The following is a 23,019-nucleotide window of genomic DNA, read 5'->3' on the forward strand; positions in this document are numbered from 1 at the left end:
AACAGTGCTTTACTGAGTGTGATGTTTCCTCATTGAATGGTGGAATTTGTGAATGTCCCATTGGGAAACAGTCCTTGGCACACTGACTCTCCCACTATCCCTGCAGAATGAGGAAGACATCGAGATCCCACCCTCTGGGCCTCTTAAGAGTGATGTCACCCTGTGTGTATGCGTGCCCATGTGTGTGTCTGATGGCCAGGGCAAGCTAAGTGAAGTCCTCTCCTCTGAAAGGTTCTCCTATACTTCGGTAGAGGCGCATTACTCTGTTTATGGAGTACCAGAGATGTCCGTTAGCCACTGTTTTGTTAAGCGCTGCAAGAGAGAGATTCTAAGGCACACACACACACAGCTGATATTGTTTGCTGGAGTGTAGAGGAGATCGAGCGTTATCACACACAATCAGCTGAAGAGGAACATTGTTTCACACTCTCAACACATCCATCATTCTAACTGCTGGGTATCCATTGAAAATGATGAGGGGCTATTGTAGTATATATTTGCAATGGCCATGTGTCTGTGTGCTTCCCTGGGCTGATGCTTCGCTGGGATGAGAGGGAGCCTTTGTTTAAATGGCTCTGGTACAGAGAGGGTTAAACAGACGCTCAAGACTTCCTCTTGAGTGGAAAGGGGGCTGCAGAATAAATGCAGCTCTTCACTGATACAGAACATCTTGGACAGAATGTAGCAGTCTGTCCAATACACAGACAACCTCTGAGCAAACTGTGGCATTTGACACTGTGTTTGTATTTGGCCAATGTTGTGGCAGAGGACTCCCCAACCCTGAAATGTGGAGCAAACGTTCAAGGAGTTTTATTGATAGCAGTTTGTGTGGCTGATCTTTGTGAATGAAAATGGAGGTGTGTCTCTCCTCGTTTCCCGCCTTGTTTTGCCAAGCCTCCCCTGACAACGGTGAACAAATATGGCTGAGCGGGAGAGGTGAATCATTAGAAAAAAAGTTTATTTTCCCGTGAAAAGAAAATAACTTGATGGCTAAGCCAATCCCTACGTCCATACAGACCCATGACACTGAGTCATGTGACCTTAGCCCCATGATACCCCTCCTGACCTCTGCCCTTGTGTCATTCATACTGTAACCAATCTTATCTCTGGCTCTCTGCCCTGCCCATATTCTCTAGTTTATATTCCCTCGTTAAATACGGGTTCACTCAATTGGCCACTGTTTGGCTTGTCACTTATTTGTCATTATGTAAAACAAGATAACGGCATTTATGTGTCATGCCGGGAGATAGGAAATGTTGGACATGACAGAATGGGGATGACGCTGCCCAGTGCTGGGTGACTGCAGCCTGGGGACAAGAGCTCCCAACTGGCCTGGCCCAGCCCACTTCCACTCTCTCTCTCTCTGGACGGTGAGTCTGAGTGATACCAGACCTGGGTAAAAATATTTATATATATATATTCATTTCAAATACTTTATCTGGGCTTGATTGAACTTCCTGGTGCAACGGAACAAATAGAATAGTTGCAAAAGTGCATATACAAACCCCACCCATCTGGCACTCCAGCGCTAGAGCTCTAAAAGTATTTGAAAGATTTCAAATAGTATTTGAACCCAGGTCTGACTAAACACAGTAGGGCCAGGTTTCACATCGCCAATCCTTTGTACTGCTCAAACACACGACTGACAGGCGTTTGACACTTACCGGAAAAAAACATATGAGTGATGTTACAGCAGGAAGTCAAACATTAAACCCCACATGAAGAATGAGTAATGGTGTGGTGGCTTTGAGAGACATGTTCGATATGTGGAAGTCCCCGTGTTGAAGTCTGTGAACTCTACACTAGAGGTTATAGCCCAACAAAAGAGGATGTTTTCAATGGTGTACAGGTGCACATTTGACTTCCTCATTTCCAATGCTTTCTGTCATCCCATAGTGCATCATGGTTGCAATACAAGCATTGGCACCAGCTCACGGCTCCTTATAACCATCTTTATGAATGCATATAAATATATTCACAATGCATTATGCGTTACACACAGGTGGTTCATAGAAGCTGTTAGCAGATCTGCTGGTGAACCTCTGGTCTAGGTAGTTAAGCCAGGTGCAGTACCACCACAGTAACCTGCCTGAGGGACCGAAGTTGGGCCAACGGAGTGTGTGTGGGTGTGTGGGTCTCAGTCTCACAGCAAGCATGGTAGACTCATACACACAGGTGGGCGATTGTTGAGTTTATCAGCTCGGCCCCATTAATTAGTGTAATTAGTCTTGCTGCGGGCAATAAGGGCCCGATAGGAGCTGACGGGCTCCGGCGTGCACACCCACTAGCCCCGTTTGCTTTCAGATACGTTTGTGAGCGCGCTAATCAGACACATTAATCACACAGTGCTCCCCAAAGCCGCCACTGATGTTTGCTGTTGCATTAGGACCTGTTATCTCAATTGGAGCCATTGGAGGGTGCGGTGAGAATGGGAGGAGGAGTAGGGCAAGACTGCCTGCAGTGGAATTATCCTTTAATTGCCATTGTTGAGTATTGTTAATCACCTTATACAATGATTAATCATCTTTTCCGATTGTTATTTTATTATCAAAAACAGTTAAGTGATAGTGGTTTTGTTTTTTAAATGTGCTCCACAGCAATTTGCTATGATAGGTTGATACTCCTTTTATTTCCCTTACAATAGAGTGATAGCATAGTCATGTAGGGCCAGTTTACTGTATGGAGAGTCTGTAGCCAGGCCACCCCTGAAGATTGAGCCACTTTGAAGACTTTGCTCTTTTCCTCCCGCACTCTCTCTCTCTACTGTCTGAGCCCTCTTTATCTCCTCTCTTGTCTCTCTCGCTCTGTATCCCTCATCCTATTCTTCCTCTCTTCTCTGAAAGACTTTCATCCTGCCGATCCCTCCTTCATCCCTTCTTTAGCATACCAAAACCTGCTGCATTTCCACATGCTTTAAGTGCCATTAATGCTAATTGGAGGCTGGGTGCTCTGTAAGAAGCCCTCTGCAGGCCTGTTTGTTCACCCAGCAGGGGGGTGCTGTGTGCTGGCCGGATGTGGGTACCTCTCGTCCCCTATTCCCACCCCCACCCCTGTCCGCCCTCCCATAGTCCCCGGTCTGTGGTCGTACTGGTCGCCATGGCACAACTGTGGCAGCTGTGTGTGTGTGTGTGTGTGTGTGTGTGTGTGTGTGTGCGCGTGCGCCTGGAGGTGTTTACCAGGCCTCTGTTTGCGCAGTTGGTTTCCTGCCTGGCTGCCTGAGAGTGACACAATCTCCCTTCATTGCTGCCATGTGACAGTGTATGTTGGCCTGCCCTGCACATCATGGCTGATTGGCCTAAGGAGGTGCCTGTGTGTGTCGTAGCAGCCGCTAGTTAGCTAGGTGAATGTGTCCGATAGCTGTGTGCTAACAGGTCAAAAATATTTAATCAGCAGCCTCTCATTCGGACATATGTACCCATCTGACTGACTGATTGGAGAATACTGGGAGGGTGTTGCATCACATTATGGTGTAGAACACACACACAGAAACATAATAATGACATGACATTTACAGTACATAATCCCAGATACACTGTTACTTTCAAGTCTTATAACGTTGTCACCTGAGACTCTTGACAATGGAGAATAATATAGGACGGCTGTGGTTATGTCAATTGTTTATTACTGGCCCCGGGGCAAACGTGTGTTGTATTACACCATGGTGAGCCCTGTGTGTAGCATTGAAGGAGCAAATTGGATTGGTATTACAGTATGTAAACCCGGGCCTATCCCGATGAGCCGCGCAAACAAATTGGATTGGTGGCATGTAAATCTAATGCAGTTTGATGAGCTGTAGGGCTAAATTGAATTCTCAACAATGTAAATCTGCATCGGCTCGATGGGGTTCCCGGCGGGCCCGGGCTACTTAAATCATACGATTGTTCCTCCTGTTACCAGATACAATCTCACTTGGCCATTTTCCACAGCCCTAATCTCTTTTTGATGGCTGCATAGGGAAGTAGCTTGTGTGTGTGTGTGTGTGTGTGTGCGAGCGTGTGTGTGTGTGTGTGAGAGAGAAAATGTTTCCCTCAAACGATTGCTCTGATTGAGCCATCCATCCATGTGTGTTTATTCGAAAGATTATTTCCAGACAGTCAAAGCTGTGTATCTGATTGAATTCAATGTTCTCTCCTTTTCTGTGCTCTAACCCCTAACTAAGAAACTCCTTTGTTAGCTATGCCTTTTACAATCTACTTTAGAATACACAGAATTGTCTTTGTATTTCTTCCACTTTATTAACACAGAAGTCTTGATTATTGTATTGCAATTGTATGGGCCATTGTTATATGAACTGTATGTAACTGATGATGATGTGTTTTTTGGGTTTGTTTCCACAGTTATCCGTACAGTGAAGACAGCAGTCAGGGAAAGCAGTACATGAACACCAGATGCCCTGCTTGGTGTGACCGCGTCCTCATGTCTGCCACAGCTAAAGACCTGGTCTTAAAGGTGAGTTTAAGAAGCCCAAGACACATACATATGGCGATCTGCCAACAGTCATTGATCTGCCAACAGACCATCACCCGGTGGTGTATTCTAGATTCAACATGTAAAATCTTGGATTGCCAATCGGGGATAGCTTCACACGCTTGGTCTATGGTATCTAGTCTTACTCCATCCCTCTCTCTTTCACATTCTGTCTCAACTTCTCTCTTTCTTCAACCCACTCTGTCACTCTCACTTCTTCTCTCTCTCTCTCCGCTCTGCCCATGCTCTGCCAGCCCCCCAGATGGAGGGATTTATTGTGTGTGAATATTCATACGGTGAGTTAAGCCCAGGGTCCACACAGATAGTATATATGTCCCAGATCTTATAACATGCCAGTGGGCCATAATGGCCCTATAAAGATGGAGATCTTGTGCTCCCTCTGTCTGCTCATTCTCAGAGTCAACACAGTGGCAGAACCCAAAGCTGTGGCCCACCACCCTGCCCAAATCCAGGAGAGGCATTGTAAACTCTCAACCAATCTGCCACCTCTCCTTCCCTCCCCGTCAGCACAGCACCAGTTTGGGCTGCAGACTGTTGTCTTTCCCCAGTTGTTTGCTGGATTACTTGAAATATCTACCATGCTAGTCCCTCAAAGTTGTTCCCGTCTGGCTATGATGTTTAGAGAACATGGCGGATCTGGGGTTAGAAAAAGTGTTCATTATCCAAGACCTCTTCAGCACTTGGCATCTACACAAAGTGCATCTCTTAACATGTTTACGATCAGCCTAACTTACCATTTTCCATGTAACTACAACTTTAACAACTGCATCCTTTTTGGTATGTTTTCCCTGTTGGTTGCGGTTGTTGTCAGCAAAAGAGTGTGTATAAATCTGTCATTTCAATTTACACTGAGGCGTCCCATTTTTGCTTTAATCAGCCCAATGAATAGATTGAGTTTGTCCACCTATTTGATTACTGTGCTTTTTAAGGTGACAAGAGGAAAAATGTATTGTGTCTAAAAGTGCACACTCACACTTGATTAAACTGGAGATAGTCCTTGACAATAGAGCTGTTGGAAGGCATCTGATGTGATAAATGAGACTAGATTACGCCGGTGAGGCCAGCTGTAAATTTAAGTGAAGGCAGCCGCCTTGACATGGCATGGCAGATGTTCAGTAGGCACAAAATTGTCCGAAATGGGGTGAAACAGAGAGATACACTCTGAACATGTCCCCCTAAAAACATGCTTATTTTTGCTTTCAGTTGCAAATCGTTTTGCTACGGTGTGCCCTCTTGAACATGTCCCTGTATGGGGAGGAACTTGCCATCTATGGCGACGAGAGACTCTTTACTGACCACAACACCAGAGCATCCCTTCCTCCACAGTAGAGTGTCTATGGCGACGAGAGACTCTTTACTGACCACAACACCAGAGCATCCCTTCCTCCACAGTAGCACCTCTCTTCTGTACTACTGTAGTAGTGCCTGCCATGTATCTGATGGTCTGGGTGTGTGCAGGAGTCTCCTGGATAAAAGCCCAGTACAGTAGTCCACTTCACAGTGGGAGTCTGCTCACAACCACACTCACATCTCTGCGCTCCAGAACACAGGAGGGGGGAGAGGAAGTTGGCTTTCTAAAAGAGAAAAATTCCTTACTAGCCTTTCTTCTCATCTACTGTGGCTTTACAGGAAGGTTTGGCTTATCCCCCTTTCCAAAACACTTGCCTTCGTCGTTTGTTTTAAAAATAGTAGTTCTGCAATTATTTATTTTTTCAATTACAAGTTAATTACTTGTAATGTAGGGGAGTGGGCAGAGTCGCCTAATGTTCACAGATTGGCTGATGCACTGAGCATACGCACGCACGCACGCACGCACACACACACACACACACACACACACACACACACACACACACACACACACACACACACACACACACACCACACCACACCACACCACACCACACCACACACACCACACCACACACACACACACACTCAGTCACTCCAAGGCAGCGTTACAGATTGTTAAGACATTGGCCTGAAAAACAGGCATCCACGTGGCATCGTCTATCATGGCACGGTCGGTTAACTCGCCATCGTGTTATTTTCTGCTTGCCGAGCCCTAACACGCCAAAGGTTGCCCGCTGCCTGTGCGGCACAGCACCGGAGGGTGGAAGTGTGGTAATGAATGCTCAGCGGAGCGAGCGCTCTGTTTCTGCCGGAGGGCCTCGGTAATTTGTTTATCTGTCTAAAGATTATGCAGGCCGAAAATCCACCATTTTATGCTGTCTTTGTAAATGATCAAGTCTCTGTGATGAATGTATCCTGAGCTCCGGGAGTCTGCGACTCATGCGTTTGGCAGGCAGTTGGGGAAAGTACCGGTGCGTGGCCCCGCAGAAAGGTAGAGTGAGGTACCCGGTGCACGCCAGCGCACCAGTGACCTTAGACTAGCAGGATAGGTTGGAAGTTAATTTGGATTTAAGTTTATGGTCCATTCTGACGCTACTCTTTGTTTCTTCTCAAGTGGAAGCGCTTCTCGCCTAGTCACAGCTGACGGCTCTCAGGCTGTTTAAAAAGTATTCAGTTCTACCAGAGAAATAAGATTGATTATACTCTAGGCCTGAGATTCATGTCTCAGTGTTTGACAATTCCTTTGTGTGAAATATGGAAACATGATTCATTTATATGCTGTATGAGCTCATTTGTTTGGGAGGTAAATATGGTCTTGGTAACTGATTTCCACACAGTTCATGTCTATTCACTGTATTCAATCTTCAAGTAAAAGGTGCAATATTGAGTTTCTAAAGTTGTATTAACTCCATTAAAACTCTGCTGTTAGTTATAAATCAGTCATATGTAATCAACGGTAGGCTACTTCAGGACCAGGTTTACCTACACCTCATGAAATGTCTAAGAGAAGAATTTTCATGTAATAACATTGTTAGAATTAAACAGAATAATGTGTATTTGACCTCAAAATGCCAAAGAATGAAATGTATTTAGCCCACTGGGAGAAATATTTTCTCTCTCAATTATGTTTTAGTTATTCTTTGTTTACATTTTTATACTGCTGTTATTTTAATAGAACTATTTTAATGTGTCGTTTTTGTTTTTTTCTCAGCCTGAAAATGAGGAGAAGAACTTGGTCTATGACAATATAGGGCCCAACGTCTGCATGGGGGACCATAAGGTAACATCACAGGCCTAGCCCACTTCTGGGTTATGTTGTGTTGTGTGTTTGTGGGTATGGGTGGTTGTCTGTGTATGGATTTGTATGTGTGATTTGCATTGTGAGATTGAGTACATTATTTCATTATGTTCTATTATTTCAATTGAAAACTAAGTTTGCACTTTGTTGTAATTTGGGATTTCCAGTCATTTTCAATGAATGGAATTCGGTAGAGTCCTTGATTTTGAAGGATATGACTCGTAAATGAGATTAGTACAACTACCTTATCATAACCCAAAACTAGTACTCCATTGACCTATTACAGCAATTGCTTATGCATGTGCCAAAAGTTGGCTGTGAACAGTCATATTGTGATCAGAGGCTAGTTTGTCATGCTGACTTTATAGATAGTATTTAACACAGTCCCTCGAGTCTGTAGTGTCAGACAGTGGCTGTTAGGCTGACAGAGAGAGAGAGAGAGGCGCCTTAAAGCTGAAGTCCTCAGTCTTTCATCATTACTTACTGTGGACTGGACAGTAGTGTGTGTGTGTGAGGAGACCTGGGCACTGAGAGAGACTCCACCAGACCTAGGCCAAGAACCACACGCAGCCGCTAAAATCACATTCTGCTATGTTTAAATTTTTTCCAATGTAGTTAGCACGCAGGTGAAAATATGTGCGCCCCTGGTATGTGAGTTTAGGTTGTGTGTGTGTGTGTGAGCGAGCGAGAGCTTTAAACTTGTATTTGCCCCCTTGCCTTTGACCCTTCCACTCAGGGCAGGACTGTTGCTAACTGTCTTATTTGTCTCTCTGTGTCCCTCTGTCTGGCAGCCTGTCTACCTGTCCTTTCGTTTAACACCCGGGGCAGGTAAAGCTAATGCAAATAAGCACAAGTGTTGTAACGTGCAGTGATGTCTTGGTAAATATTTTTATTTATTATTATTATTTAATTATTGATTTTTACTGTCATTATTATTCGTATTATTAATATGATTCTTATTATGCTTCGGTTTCCTTAATTTTTTGCATTGCATTTTTGTAGTTGTTTGTATAATACATGCCTGATGCTGAAGCATAATTCTCAATTGTCTGTGTTTTTTCTTCTTTATTTTGTCAGGGAAGTGGTGCCAAAGGGTGGAGAAGATATCTGTGTGAAGCGCCTCTGTGAGAAGAACACAAGAATTGGACACAGGATACACACAAACGCCCCCCCCCCCCACACACACACACACACACACACACACACACACACACACACACACACACACACACACTGAAGACCCTATACAGACTTTTCAGCAGTGGTGACCAGTTGCAGTCTTTCTAACACCTCATTCATACAAGCTGTTGTTTTTCCACACAACACGTCAGTATCTGGACTACCCACCCGAGACACGTTTGCGATAAGACACACCTCACTGACCTCACTATTGCGACGCACCCTATTCCCCCAGAGAAAGGAAGGACAACTCTTTTCCATGTCACAGCCTTGTTGCCAAAACTCTAATAGAAATTAGTCATAACTACATTATTTTAGATACCATATTTGCAATTTTAGGTATGCCTCTAACATAGAAGCTACATCCATACAGTATGTAAGATGTTTTTAAAAAGTGCAATGCAAAAAAAGTTGTATATCTATATTGTTAGGTTTATTTGTACATTGGACAGTATAACATAGAGTTGTTGATGGTTTTAGTGCCGTTCTCTCTCTTTTGACCAAACTTTGTGGTCCCACTGTTTAGAATAGGTAAATATTTTCCGTTAATTTCATTTATATTTTATTTGTTGGTTTTTTATTTGTCATTGCTGACTTGTGTGCATAACACTGCCATGCCTCACATCAGCTGAATCTCATTTTATATACTGTACTTTTTAAAGAGATAATTTATCATTCTTACCACAATTGTTATGCTGAAGTATATCTAGACAATATGGCTGCATGTGTGTTTCATCAGCCATGACCTTTGAATCTAACATTACAATGGAGAGAAAAAAAAACTTTGCAGCCAACATGATTTATATAGCCTATCCAAGGAGGTTTTAAGCAGTGCCATAGACCATGCAAGTATATAAGATATTGTTTCATATATAGCAGTCTCACATTATTTCATTATTATTATTCTAACTTATTTCTATATAATAATATTATGGTTCTGAATGTGATGTTTTTAGATAGGCTTGGGTATCTATGTTTGTTAATGCATTATGGTGCCAAGTATTGTACAAAGAAATTAAGTCTGTAAGAGTTAACATAAAATAGTTAAGTCCAACTGATAGATAAAGGTCTTGATTATACATTGTTTTAAAAAAAAACACACACAAAAAAAACGCTAAAGGTGGGAAAGACCAGGAAGAATTGCTTTTTAATTTTGAATGTAGCCTTCAACACCCTTCACTGCTATTTTGCAAATAAGTTCCTCTCATCGCTCGTTAGAGCATTAAAAAGCGATTAGGGGAGGCTGTTGATGGAACGCGAAGGTTTCCTTTTATTGATTTCATTTACTACACTACAGAGTTCACAGACTGTGTGAAGCCGTTCGAGTGATCCTTTATTTTTTTTTCTTCATCTAAATCACCGCAAGTGGAAATGATTTTGTGACTGCCGCTGAATTTGTTGTCTTGATAGTGTGATCTGATTCGTAGGCAAAACTGCTTGTTTTTCCCCTGGTCACGTGATAAGAGAAGCCGCAGATTGTACACTCCTTTCAGCAGATAGAGATTCTATACCCCATTGACGTTATGGTGTTGGTTATGCGGTTCTCAAGCAATAAAACCATTTGAACTCAATGGGTGTTTTGTCATCATATTCCAGCGCATATATCACTTCAGCATTGCATATTGCACAACAAGATGCTATTGACTAGGCCTTATTATTTGTGGAACTTGCTCAACTTGCATGCATGGCCAGTGGCCACAATCTTACAGAAGCTATGTGCACATAGGGATTAACGTTTTCAAAGATATTCCTGCTTCCATGATGTTCTTGATATCACATCAAGTTAAACCATGCAGCCTTAACGCCGCGATCACACCAATAGAGTTTTGCGCAAAATGACACGCAGCATCATCTGGATATGTGTGCAACAAAAGTTCAACATTCACCTTCTGCTACCATTTCTGTTAAGTCGTCTGCGCATACAGTTTGATGCATACGTTCGATAAATCCAATGTATTCTCCACACAGAACGCACTGCAACTGCCTCTGCAACACAATGGTGCAAGGCAAACGCAGCGTTCCATTGGAAATGGATGTACTTCTGGTGTACCTAAATGCAATATTTCTATCGGTGTGATCGATGTGTAAGGCTCCACTTTGGTAATTATGCTAATTATGCTAGGCCTATGGTATTGCAGCTAGCCTGGCCCTATAGGCCTGTTATACTGCGTTTACACAGGCAGCCCAATTCTGATCATTTTTCGGTTAATAATTTGGGGTTGTGGCGCAAACATAACCTATAAGCAACCCACCATTCCAATTACCATATCTGGGTTTGTAAATGTAGACAATTTCGTTTTTGGAATACAGAGACATTTGAAAAAAATACAGATGTTATATGTAGCCTATTTATTATGGAACTTTCTATGCGTAAACGTATAGGCATAGCATTTTTTTAGGCCTAATCACCACCATCAATCACAACGCCGTTGTAAAAAAAAAAAAAAAAGTATAATATTGAGAATAACAGTACAAGTAGTCTAATATCAAGTGTAATTTATAGTTTGTCCTTGTTGGCCAATTTCACAAGACCTAGGCCTATTAGTTTAGTATAGGCCTATACTTTCACCAACGCAACTAACATGGAGCTATTCCAACTTGCGCAAGCAAGGTTTACAAAAGTGATCCAAAACATCTCAGACGGTCTTGGATAGAAGAAGCAAACAGGTTTCCGTTCATTATAATTTCTTAGACCCGCCTTTCTCAGTATTTGAGTGGGTCCCGATCAATGTCAAAATATTTGGTTATTCAATGAAGAGTAATTTCAGTGAAAATGAAAACTATTCAAAAACAAAATTCCATTTTAAAAACAAAAGCTTGTTAAATAATTTATTCATAATACAACGTTTTTTTTTCTTCCATCTTCGCAGAAGCAATACTCTTATTCCAACATAAACGATGGTCCAGTTCTCTATTTTTGTTTGATGAGGTAAAACATAAATTACTTCAAATGATAGAAGAAAACTGAGTTGAAATCGTTAAAACAAGCTTTTTACATTATAATTTACAACATTTGCATTTATACATGGTGTACCTGTATTGAATTTAGAATGGTAAAAGGTGGAGAGATGGGTGACATTATTCTGCAATATATAACATAATTAAGCTATAATATTGAGAAGATATATACTTATCAGGATTTGCGGGAAAGGCTGCCATGTCTTGTTTACATTGGTTTAATAACATAACTTACTCAGTAAAAAATATATACATCTCACTTACATTTTCGTTTGTACAACATAAATCATTCACACCACCCATCAGCGCCCGTTCTCTCCATTTCAACAATGTATACCCTGGTTAAATTAGCTTTAGAAGCACCATGGAGTGTTTGAGTCTCTTCACGACAAGTTGTCAATGTCATCACAAGGTGTCCGAGCTATTGCTGCATGGACTGATCAGGGAAAGGTTCGTAGCCTTGTGCTTTTTCAGAAGTCTTGTGATTTTTTCGTCGTCTGAATTAGGGTCCAGAGGTTTGTTGTACTCGTCATCGTCCTCATTGTCCGAACTTTCCTTCATCTTCTCAGTTTCAGAGTCATGTTTCTTTTTGGCTGTTGCCATTTCCGCTGCGTGTCTCTTCCGCCATTTGGTTCTCCTGTTTTGAAACCATACCTATTGGGAGAAGCAATAACATACAATTAAACACTTAATAAATACAATTATAAGAAAGACTTATAGTGGGTAATAATTATTCTTCCAACATAAAAGTTATTACTATCTGAGTTGGAGCCAAGAAAAGGCCTTTCTAAACATGAAGTTACTAATAGCTCCAATTGCATAATAATGACAACATAATAGCAGCATAGGAAAATACCACCAATGTTAACAATATTGGCAATAATAATGAGCCTGCTAATAATAAAAATTACTGAGAATAACACACACTACACATAGAACTTCCACATACCAATTTTAATTTTTAAGATGATTGACATTTAGGCCTACAAATTAATTAATGTAAAAAGATGACTCAAGTAATGATACATACCTTGACTTGACTTTCAGTCATTCCTAAAGAGTAAGCCAGTCGAGCTCTCTCTGGGCCAGCAAGGTATTTCGTCTGTTCAAAGGTTTTCTCCAATGCAAAAATTTGCTGTCCAGAAAAAGTTGGTCTGGAGTGTTTTTTCTTGCCATCCTTGTCGAGCATCATGTTTGCTTGAGCTACAAAAAAGATTGAAGAGTCTAGTCAAAAATATGTAAACACAACAGTGATTAGTATTTCATCATCAGTAGTAAACAGTTGCCACGAGTTTACTCCAAGAGAGACTTCGTATTGACTATCATAGCTAGGCTTAGAATATTAATTAAAACACGGAATATAAAAAGGAAACAATATAAATGGATAGCCCATCGAATTCGTTATGTATATGTAGTTATTATCAGTTATTTACAAGGAGAACCAAAAAATAGGTTACCGAACAAATATAAACAAATATCCTAGGCTATTCAACAGATGTCTGAATTAAAAAAGAAAACATTTATAAAGATTTCTATAGCTGCATTTAAACATTGTTGCACTCTACACAGCCAGATAGCAAACGTACCAGGACAGGGCACTCTAGGATCCCTCCAAGGGGAGCTCTGCATCACTCCAGGCCAGAATATGGGTGCTCTTCCTGGGAGATCGGTCAGGGGCTTCGGGTACCGAGAAACGGCCGCTGGGTTAAAGTACATTCCTGCGGTGGCCAAGCCGTTTATCCTTGGAAAGCCCGAGAGCAGCTGTCCAGCTGAGTTGATAGGTCTACCCAAGATATCACTAATTCCATGTGGTGTCCCCAGGGCTAGCTGTGTGTTCAAATGATTGAGAGAAGGCGCCTTGAAGCCCGCATGATTCTGCAAAGTGTAGGGAAATAAAGACGTCTTCATCTCGGTCATGTTGTGCAACGCTGCCAGCGGTGTACTGCCTAGGACGAAAGCACTCTGCCGGTTAGCATCCATCTGCCCAACAGCTAACATTTGAGAGCATGAACCACCAAATTCGCTCGAGTAAATATAATAATAAACCGAGGAAAGTAATACATATAAAGGTGCTGGACTGGTCGATAAGCAGAGGCCACTACAGGAGCTTCTGAAGTATATCCTGGATACGGTAGCCACTGAAGGTTGAAACTTCAGAAAACAAAAACACTTCTTTAGGAGAGAAGTTCTCTTGCGTTGTCGGACAAGAGTTCGATCAAAAATGTCTCTCCGGTTGACTGTCAATAGTGAGTTTGCCGCATGCGTCCACAACGAGAATCCTCTCGGAAGTCGAAGGATCTGATGATGTTTTTGAGTGGTTTTGATGGTGACCATAAGGGTCGGCTTTCTTCGTAAATTGACTCGAACTATGGTGTGAGTGAAGCGCGATGCACTGATAACCGCGCAGCAACCTGCATGCACATATTTCCCATTGGATAATGTTAAGTGAGAGCGCTCTCTGATTGGAGGGAACACACTCGGGTACTTTGCATGTGTGTCCCTTGGACAAAGCCACACTCTATCAAGATCGTATTGTACTGTTATTAATGATGCATCATACCGTAGAAATCATTGTTTCAAGATTTGACAAATACGATTTATTTACAATATAACCCATTACCGATGACAATGTAAGTACATTAAACTCAATACAACTATGCTGTATGGTGATTTCATTGTTACCAGTGATTTGCAGGATGTTGAAGATACGATTATAGCCTATGCATTTCCAGAAGACGCATCCAGTATTTATTGAAAGCATCCAGTATTTATTGAAAGCATGCTTTATGTTTTGGGATTGTGGATGTATAACAATCATATAGACTAGGCATACTTCACAAAAGTTTACATTTTAGAAAATGATTAATCAAATCTATTTCAGCGCAAGATAAAATAACTGACCACAATAATGGATATTTTTTTGCAGCCAAGTATCATCTTAACTTTACACTAAATTCCTATTTTTGCTGTTATTTGTGGCTTACATGGTCTGTTTTAGAAGTCGAAATTAATAAAGGATTCATTGGGCTGTTTAGTTGTTGTGGGGTTATCTTGATATTGTCTGTAAATGCTGTAAACAAATGTTATAGACCTATATACAAATGTTATATACATTTAAAAAAAGATATATACAATGACCCTTATTTTGGTTTCATGTTATGTTGTAAATCTATTTTTTTCTAGTGCGGGTCTAGACAAACGTAGTGAGTCTTAAAGATGGTATCACTTGGCCTACTCAATAGAAAATCAGATAAGCGAATGTAGCTGTATCACTGTCAATGGTCAGATGCACCAATACACCCTATCTTTGCCTGGTAGCCTTCATCATGTCCAAGCTGACAACTAAACCTTGTAACAGATAGACTTATGTCTTTTTTTTTTCATTATTCAAATTATCATTGTTGTTTTTTCATTATTTCCGTCGTGAGATGGGACCTGGACTGAGAAAAGCGAGTGGCTCCAGACGTCATCAAATTGAGTGCTGCTTCAAACCACGGCGCTAATATTTCATGGAGATGTACGAATGTTGTTAGAGTGAAATATGGCCACGTTGAAAGAATTTGAAAGGGTTCAGCAAATGCACCTCGGACCTTTAATAACAGAGAGAAGAACGTTAATTCTAAGGGGTTTGAAAAAGTAAAGATTTTCCAATTTTGCACTGCATTTCTTTAGGCAATTTAGTTAACAATAGGCCTATACGTTATATAGGGGCAAAGAGATAAAACAAGACTATAGTTTGTGACATTTTCAAACGTGTTAAAAACATGAATAATACTACAATTGGATTTCACATATTTATTTGTTCATTGTCATTATTTTAGGTAATATTATCCACAGTCAATATAATGTTATTGACTAGCTGTTATTTAACTATTTAATCGGAAATGACAGGTGATGAAAACAATCTTTATCTGTCAATACACTCATTCGTTTTCACAGTCATTGGAAAGTTCAATAAACCAGACACTGTTTAACTATTTAGGCAACAATCAAAAAAAAAAAAAAACGGGACCACGGGATAACTGCAAATGCACAGAGAATAATGTAAGAAAAGACAATCTACTTTTAAAAAGCATATTGTGAAATTATCTATACTTTGTGATTGAATAATCCTTTACCCACTAGTAGCCTATGCATTTTCCATCGAGATGCATTTGGCCATGCCAGATAGTTACACATTTACAGGCCATAACTAAATAGGGTTATAGTTTCGTTCAAATTCATCATTAACAAATGTTTTGCAATTATTCTTTATCAACAAACTTTTTGGAACGCATTCTCATCGCCAATATTTCTAATACTAGCGTGCACATCCGTATGTGTATTTGTACTAAGCAGCACCGTCGATTCAAAATCTGCTCAACCTATCTATATCTTGACTTTAACATAAACGTATTATATTTCCATTAATTACAAGAGGCCTTTATTATGGAGTTTTATTATAGGTGCCTTATAACTTATTAATTGTAAAAACGCAATATTATATCAGATATATGAATTATATCACCCTGTAAACGCATCAAGTATGACAAGAATAAAAAAAAAGGTAGGCCTATTACAAATATATATATAAATAAATATATATATGTATATATATATATATATATATATATATATATATATATATATATATATATATATATATATATATATATATATATATATATATATATATATTATTATTATTATTATTAATCATCAATATAAGTCATTGACTGTTGTTTGCAGCGGGAAGGGTAACCTGTACGCAATAGTCAAGTGCCCATCACCTTGCTTGTAAAACATCAAACGAAATATAAAAATTAAAATTATAATCAAACGTAGGCTATTTTATGAATTCGTTGTTATAATTGTTTTATATCTCATGGTTGAATTAAATGGAAGTTCAAAGCTTTTACAACTCAGAAAAAAGCTAACGTCAACTATAACATTGAAGGCCCCCTGTAGCTCAGTTGGTAGAGCATGGCACTTGCAACTCCAGGGTTGTGGGTTCGTTTCCCACGGGGGGCCAGTATGAAAAATATATGCACTCACTAACTGTAAGTCGCTCTGGATAAGAGCGTCTGCTAAATGACTAAAGTGTAAATGTAAGGCAATAAACCATTTGACAAAAATGCCAGAGCCACGAATCCCAGATGGTAGTTCTGAAGAGCCCCCTCTTGGCGTCAAGAAGAGTTGTTTATCAGAGACTATTTCATAATTTGATCCAAACTAAATCCAGGTAAGTAGGCTAGAATGTAAAAAAGGCCTAGGCCATCACCCACTAAACACATAGCACACACACTTGAGCAGTGGTGTAAAAAATAATTTGAAGTAGGCTACTACTTAAAGGCCCAGTGCAGTCAAAAACTAGATTTTCCTGGGTTTTATAATTTATATATATTTCCACACTATGAGGTTGGAATGATACTGTGAAATTGTGAAAATTATGATAATGCCCTTTTAATGTAAGAGCTGTTTGAAAAGGCCGCCTGAAATGTCAGCCTGTTTTGGCTGGAGGGAGTATTGGCCTTCCATGGATGCATCACCATGCAGTAAATTAGTTAATAGACCAATAAGAAAGAGACTTCCAAACCACTCTACCAATAACAGCTAATTAATTTCAATTTTCCCCTCCCCACTCAAACCTCTACCAGACAGTCCTAGCAAAATTATTTATTGAGAAATTGCTGTCTGCAATAAATTATTTTTGTTTCTTTTTGAAAATTTTAATTGGAAATAATCACAGTAAGGTATACTTCATTGTTACCCAGACATTGTTTGATATTGAGATTTTAGAAAACGTCTGCATTGGACCTTTAAGTATTTTTTTGGCTTATCTGTACTTAACTATTTACATTTTAGACAACTTTCACTCCACTACATTCCTAAAGAAAATATGTACTTTGTACTCCCATACATTTTCCCTGACACCCAAAAGTAGTCGTTACATTTCGAATGCTCAGGCAGGACAGCAATTGAGCAATACGGTCCAATTCACGCACCATCAATATAACTCGTAATTTCTACTGCCTCTAATCTCGCGGACTCACTAAACACAAATACTGCGTTTGTAAATGATGTCGCTAGATATGAGGTTCTGTTGAGTCAGTTACAACATAACTCTCTACTTTTGTTTCAAATTAGAAAATGCCCTATACAACCCTGTGCAACATAGAGCAGCCGTCAGCCATCAGTTTTCAATGCCTTCAGAAAATATTCACACCCCTTGACTTTTTCCACATTTTGTTGTGTTATAGCCTGAATTTAAAATTGATTACATTGAGATTTTGTGTCACTGGCCGACACACAATACCCCATAATGTCAAAGTGGAATTATGTTTTTCGATTTTTTTCTAAAAAACAAGAAATCTGAAATGTCTTGAGTCAATAAGTATTCAACCCCTTTCTTATGGCAATCTTAAATAAGTCCAGGAGTAAAACTGTGCTTAACAAGTCAGATAAGTTGTGTGGACACACTCTGTGTGGAATAATAATAATTTTTGAATGACTGCCTCATCTCTGTACCCCACACATACAATTATCTGTAAGATCCCTCAGTCGAGCAGTGCATTTCAACCACAGATTCAACCACAAACATCAGGGAGGTTTTCCAATGCCTCGCAAAGAAGGACACCTATTGGTAGAAGGGTACAAATAACAAAAAGCAGACATTTAATATCCCTTTGAGCATGGTGAAGTTATTAATTACACTTTGGATGGTGTATCAAAACACCCAGTCACTACAAAGATACAGGTGTCCTTCCCAACTCAGTTGCCGGAGAGAAAGGAAACCGCTCAGGGATTTCACCATGAGTGTCACGCCCTGGCTCTGGGACTCTTATATGTTGAGCCAGGGTGTGTAGATTCTATGTGTTTGTGTTTCTATGTTAGGATCTAGTTCATGTGTATCTATGTTGGCCGGGGTGGTTCTCAATCAGAGGCAACGAGAATCAGCTGTTGCTTGTTGTCTCTGATTGGGAACCATACTTAGGCAGCCTGTTTGGCACAGTGTATTGGGGGATCTTGTTCCGTGTTGGTTTGTGTTTGTTACCAATGACTTCACGTATCGTTTTGTTGTTTTTGTTCGTGTGGTGAATATATAATAAAGTATGTTCGCATTCCATGCTGCGCATTGGTCCAATCCTTTTGACGATCGTGACAATGAGGCCAATTGTGATTTTAAAACAGTTACAGAAAACTGTGGATGGATCAACAACATTGTAGTTACTCCACAATACTAACCTAATTGACAGAGTGAAAAGAAGGAAGCTTGTACAGAATAAAAATATTCAAAAACATGCATCATGTTTGCAACAAGGCACTAAAGTAATACTGCAAAGCAATTGGCAAAGAAAATTAAAGTTTTGTCATGAATACAAAGTGTTATTTTTAGGGCAAATCCAAGACAACACATTACTGTGTACCACTCTCCATATTTTCAAGCATAGTGGTGTCTGTATCATGTTATGGGCATGCTTGTAATCGTTAAGGAGTGGGGAGTTTTCAGGATGAAAAAGAAACGCAATGGGAGCTAAGCACAGGAAAAATCCTAGAGGAAAACCTGGTTCAGGCTGCTTTCCACCAGACACTGAGCGATGAATTCACCTTTCAGCAGGACAATAACCTAATACACAAGGGCAAATTTACACTGGAGTTGCTTACCAAGAAGGCAGTGCATGTTCCATAGTGGCTGAGTTACAGTTTTGTATCTGCTTGAAAATCGATGACAAGAACTGAAAATGGTTGTCTAGCAATGATCAACCACCATTTTGAAAAAATAAAAATAATAAATGGGGTACAAACTTTTGACTGGTACTGTAAGTACCAGTCAAAAGTTTGGACACACCTACTCATTCAAGGGTTTTCCTTAATTTTTTAAAACTATTTTATACATTGTAAAATAATAGTAAAGACATCAAAACTATGAAATAACACATGGAATCATGTAGTAACCTAAAAAAGTGTTAAACAAATCTAAATATATTTTAGATTTTAGATTCTTCAAAGTAGCCACCCTTTGCCTTGATGACAGCTTTACACACTCTTGGCATTCTCTCAAACAGCTTCATGAGGTAGTCACCTGGAATGCATTTCATTTAACAGGTGCCTTGTTAAAAGTTCATTTGTGGAATTTATTTCCTTCTTAATGCATTTGAGCCAATCAGTTGTGTTGTGACAAGGTAGGGGTGGTATACAGAAGATAGCCCTATTTGGTAAAATACCAAGTCCATATTATGGCAAGAACAGCTCAAATAAGCAAAGAGAAATGACAGTCCATCATTACTTTAAAACATGAAGGCAGTCAGTACGGAACATTTCAAGAACATTGAAAGTTTCTTCCAGTGCAGTCGCAAAAACATCAAGAGCTGTGATGAAACTGGCTCTCATGAAAGGAAGACCCAGAGTTACCTCTGCTGCAGAGGATAAGTTCATTAGAGTTACCAGCCACAGAAATTGCAGCCCAAATAAATGCTTCACAGAGTTCAAGTGACAGACACATCTCAACATCAACTGTTCAGAGGAGACTGTGTGAATCAGGCCTTCATGGTCGAATTGCTGCAAAGAAACCACTACTAAAGGACACCAATAAGAAGAAGAGACTTGCTTGGGCCAAGAAACACGAACAATGGACATTAGACCGGTGCAAATATGTCCTTTGGTCTGATGAGTCCAAATTTGAGATTTTTGGTTCCAACCGCAGTGTCTTTGTGAGACGCAGAGTAGGTGAACGGATGATCTCTGCATGTGTGGTTCCCACCGTGAAGAATGGAGGAGGAGGTGTGATGGTGTGGGGGTGCTTTGCTGGTGACACTGTCTGTGAATTATTTAGAATTCAAGGCACACTTAACCAGCATGGCTACCACAGCATTCTGCAGCAATACGCCAACCCATCTGGTTTGCGCTTAGTGGGACTATCATTTGTTTTTCAACAGGACAATGACCAAACACACCTCCAGGCTGTGTAAGGGCTATTTTACCAAGAAGGAGAGTGATGGAGTGCTGCATCAGATGACCTCCACAATCACCTGACCTCAACCCAATTGAGTTGGTTTGGGAAGAGTTGGACCGCAGAGTGAAGGAAAAGCAGCCAACAAGTGCTCAGCATATGTGGGAACTCCTTCAAGGCTGTTGGAAAAGCATTCCAGGTGAAGCTGGTTGAGACAATGCCAAGAGTGTGCAAAGCTGACATCAAGGCAAAGGGTGGCTACTTTGAAGAATCTCAAATCTCAAATATTTTTCATTTGTTTAACACTTTTTTGGTTACTACATGATTCCATATATGTTAGTTCATAGTTTTGATGTCTTCACTATTATTCTATAATGTAGAAAATAGCACAAAATAGAAAAACCCTTGAATGAGTACTTTTGACTAGTACGGTATGTAAATTAAATATTCCTATATTTCATTTTAAATACATTTGCCAAAACTTCTAAAACATTATTTCACTTTGTCATTATAGGGTATTGCAGTGTTTGTCAGACCAGAATATATCCCGAAAATTGTTATTCTCACGAAAATTTCTTTAGTGTCTTGTTTGGGCTACAAACTAATGTCCCCACCCACCATTGAAAGCTGACTCTCACGAATTCGGTTGTTTGCTGTTTGACGCCCACAAGCCTCACAAGACTCAAATGAAGGTAACCTGCTACCAGTGTAAAATATTGAAGTATGGCAGTACTTTTGGGCCAAAAAACGGGTTAAATATTGGTTAAAAAAATCTCTCAGATGTACAGTAGGACAGACATTTCAAAACATACCTATTTTTTATTTATTTTTTGACTATCTGTTTTGCCATGCATTAATATATGTTTTAGTCAACATGGGCCAATATTGGAGTCAACACAGGCTAGCATCCCTGTGGAACTCTTTCAACACCTTGTAGAGTCCATGCCCCGATGAATTGAGGCTGTTCTGAGGGCAAATTGTTCTGAGGGCAAAAGGAGGTGCAACTCAATATTAGGTGTTCATAATGTTTTGTACACTCAGTGTAGAATCCATGTCCCGAAGAATTCAGGCTACACTGGAGGCAAAGTGGGGTCTGATCCTAGTACTAGATGGGTGTACCTAATGAATTGGCCGGTGAGTGTACAAAACATTAGGAACACCTGCTCTTTCCATGACATAGACTGACCAGGTGAAAGCTATGATCCCTTACCGATGTCACATGTTAAATCCCTTCAATCAGTGTAGATGAGGGGGAGGAGACATGTTAAATAATTAATTGTAAGTCTTGAGACAATTGAGACATGGAGCTATATATGTGCCATTCAGAGGGTGAGTGGGCAAGACAAAATATTTAAGTGCCTTTTAATGGGGTATGGTAGTAGGTGCCATGCGCACTGGTTTGAGTGTGTGAAGAACTGCAACACTGCTGGGTTTTTCACGCTCTGCAGTTTCCTGTGCGTATCAAGAAATGGTCCACCACCCAAATGACATCCAGTCAACTTGACACAACTGTGGGAATCATTGGAGTCAACATGGGCCAGCATCCGTGTGGAACGCGTTCGGGACCTTGTAGAGTCCATGCCCCGACGAATTGAGGTTATTCTGTAGCTTATGCTAAAGTAGTGATATTGAAGATTACAGTATTATTATTGTAAAATGATAGACTAAAAACTCACGATATCATCGAAAGTATTATCGTTTACGACATGAAATAAAGGATATAAATCAAACCAATAAACAGGACACAACATGAGGTCAATAACAGCCCAAACTCCTATCCAGGTATCACATTTGAGAATTAGGCTCCTTCGTTAACTCATTTGATTGGATCGTATATGATTTAGATACCGGAGTTACTATCGAGAATACTAATAACTTTTTTTATACACCGCAGAGAGATAAAAAGCCGACACCGTTATTTTATGCTTGTCAATGTTCCAGCTCAGCGTCGCATCTGATCCAGACGTATAACAGGGTTGAGTGCGCACTCTAGCGAAACAAACTTGTCCTACAATACAAAAGTGGGTTATCGTCGAGTTATTGTCAGACCTTGGCTCACGTGGGTCAATTCAACTGATTTGATATGGATTACTAAGAAAACCATCTTCAAAGCAATCAAGGGGGAGATGATTGGTCTTTTGATCATATACTGGACATCATAAAGAACCCCACATGAAAGGCAGTGTGAGCCTCCATGTTGTACATTATTGGAGCAAGGACACATGAGAAACTGACTGGTTTATAGCTCAAATCAATCATGAGTTGTGTTGCTCCTGAATTCTCAAGGGTTGAAAGTTCCATTAGACCATAGCTT

General features: G+C 40.2%; 2 protein-coding genes across 2 annotated transcripts in view; one reads left to right on the forward strand and one right to left on the reverse strand.

Annotated features, from left to right (window-relative positions):
* The window catches only part of inpp5a (inositol polyphosphate-5-phosphatase A), a 228,484-nt gene extending 218,893 nt beyond the window's left edge, over positions 1-9,591 (forward strand). The window contains exons 13-16 of the mRNA XM_084187952.1: positions 4,338-4,449; positions 7,553-7,621; positions 8,431-8,518; positions 8,717-9,591. Of these exons, the coding sequence (XP_084044078.1) occupies positions 4,338-4,449; positions 7,553-7,621; positions 8,431-8,511 (262 nt within the window). The 3' untranslated portion in view covers positions 8,512-8,518; positions 8,717-9,591. The remainder of the gene's footprint in view (positions 1-4,337; positions 4,450-7,552; positions 7,622-8,430; positions 8,519-8,716) is intronic.
* A 2,590-nt stretch (positions 9,592-12,181) lies between these two features.
* LOC311141358 (homeobox protein Nkx-6.2-like) lies at positions 12,182-13,774 on the reverse strand (the record flags this gene model as incomplete). The annotated part of the gene is made up of 3 exons (XM_084176656.1): positions 12,182-12,430; positions 12,807-12,979; positions 13,363-13,774. The coding sequence occupies 3 exons, from the start codon at positions 13,772-13,774 to the stop codon at positions 12,182-12,184; spliced, it is 834 nt and encodes a 277-aa protein (XP_084032782.1).
* Positions 13,775-23,019: the final 9,245 nt, after the last annotated feature.

Source organism: Coregonus lavaretus (genome assembly GCF_964263955.1).
Source record: "Coregonus lavaretus genome assembly, chromosome: 1".
NCBI lineage: Eukaryota > Metazoa > Chordata > Actinopteri > Salmoniformes > Salmonidae > Coregonus > Coregonus lavaretus.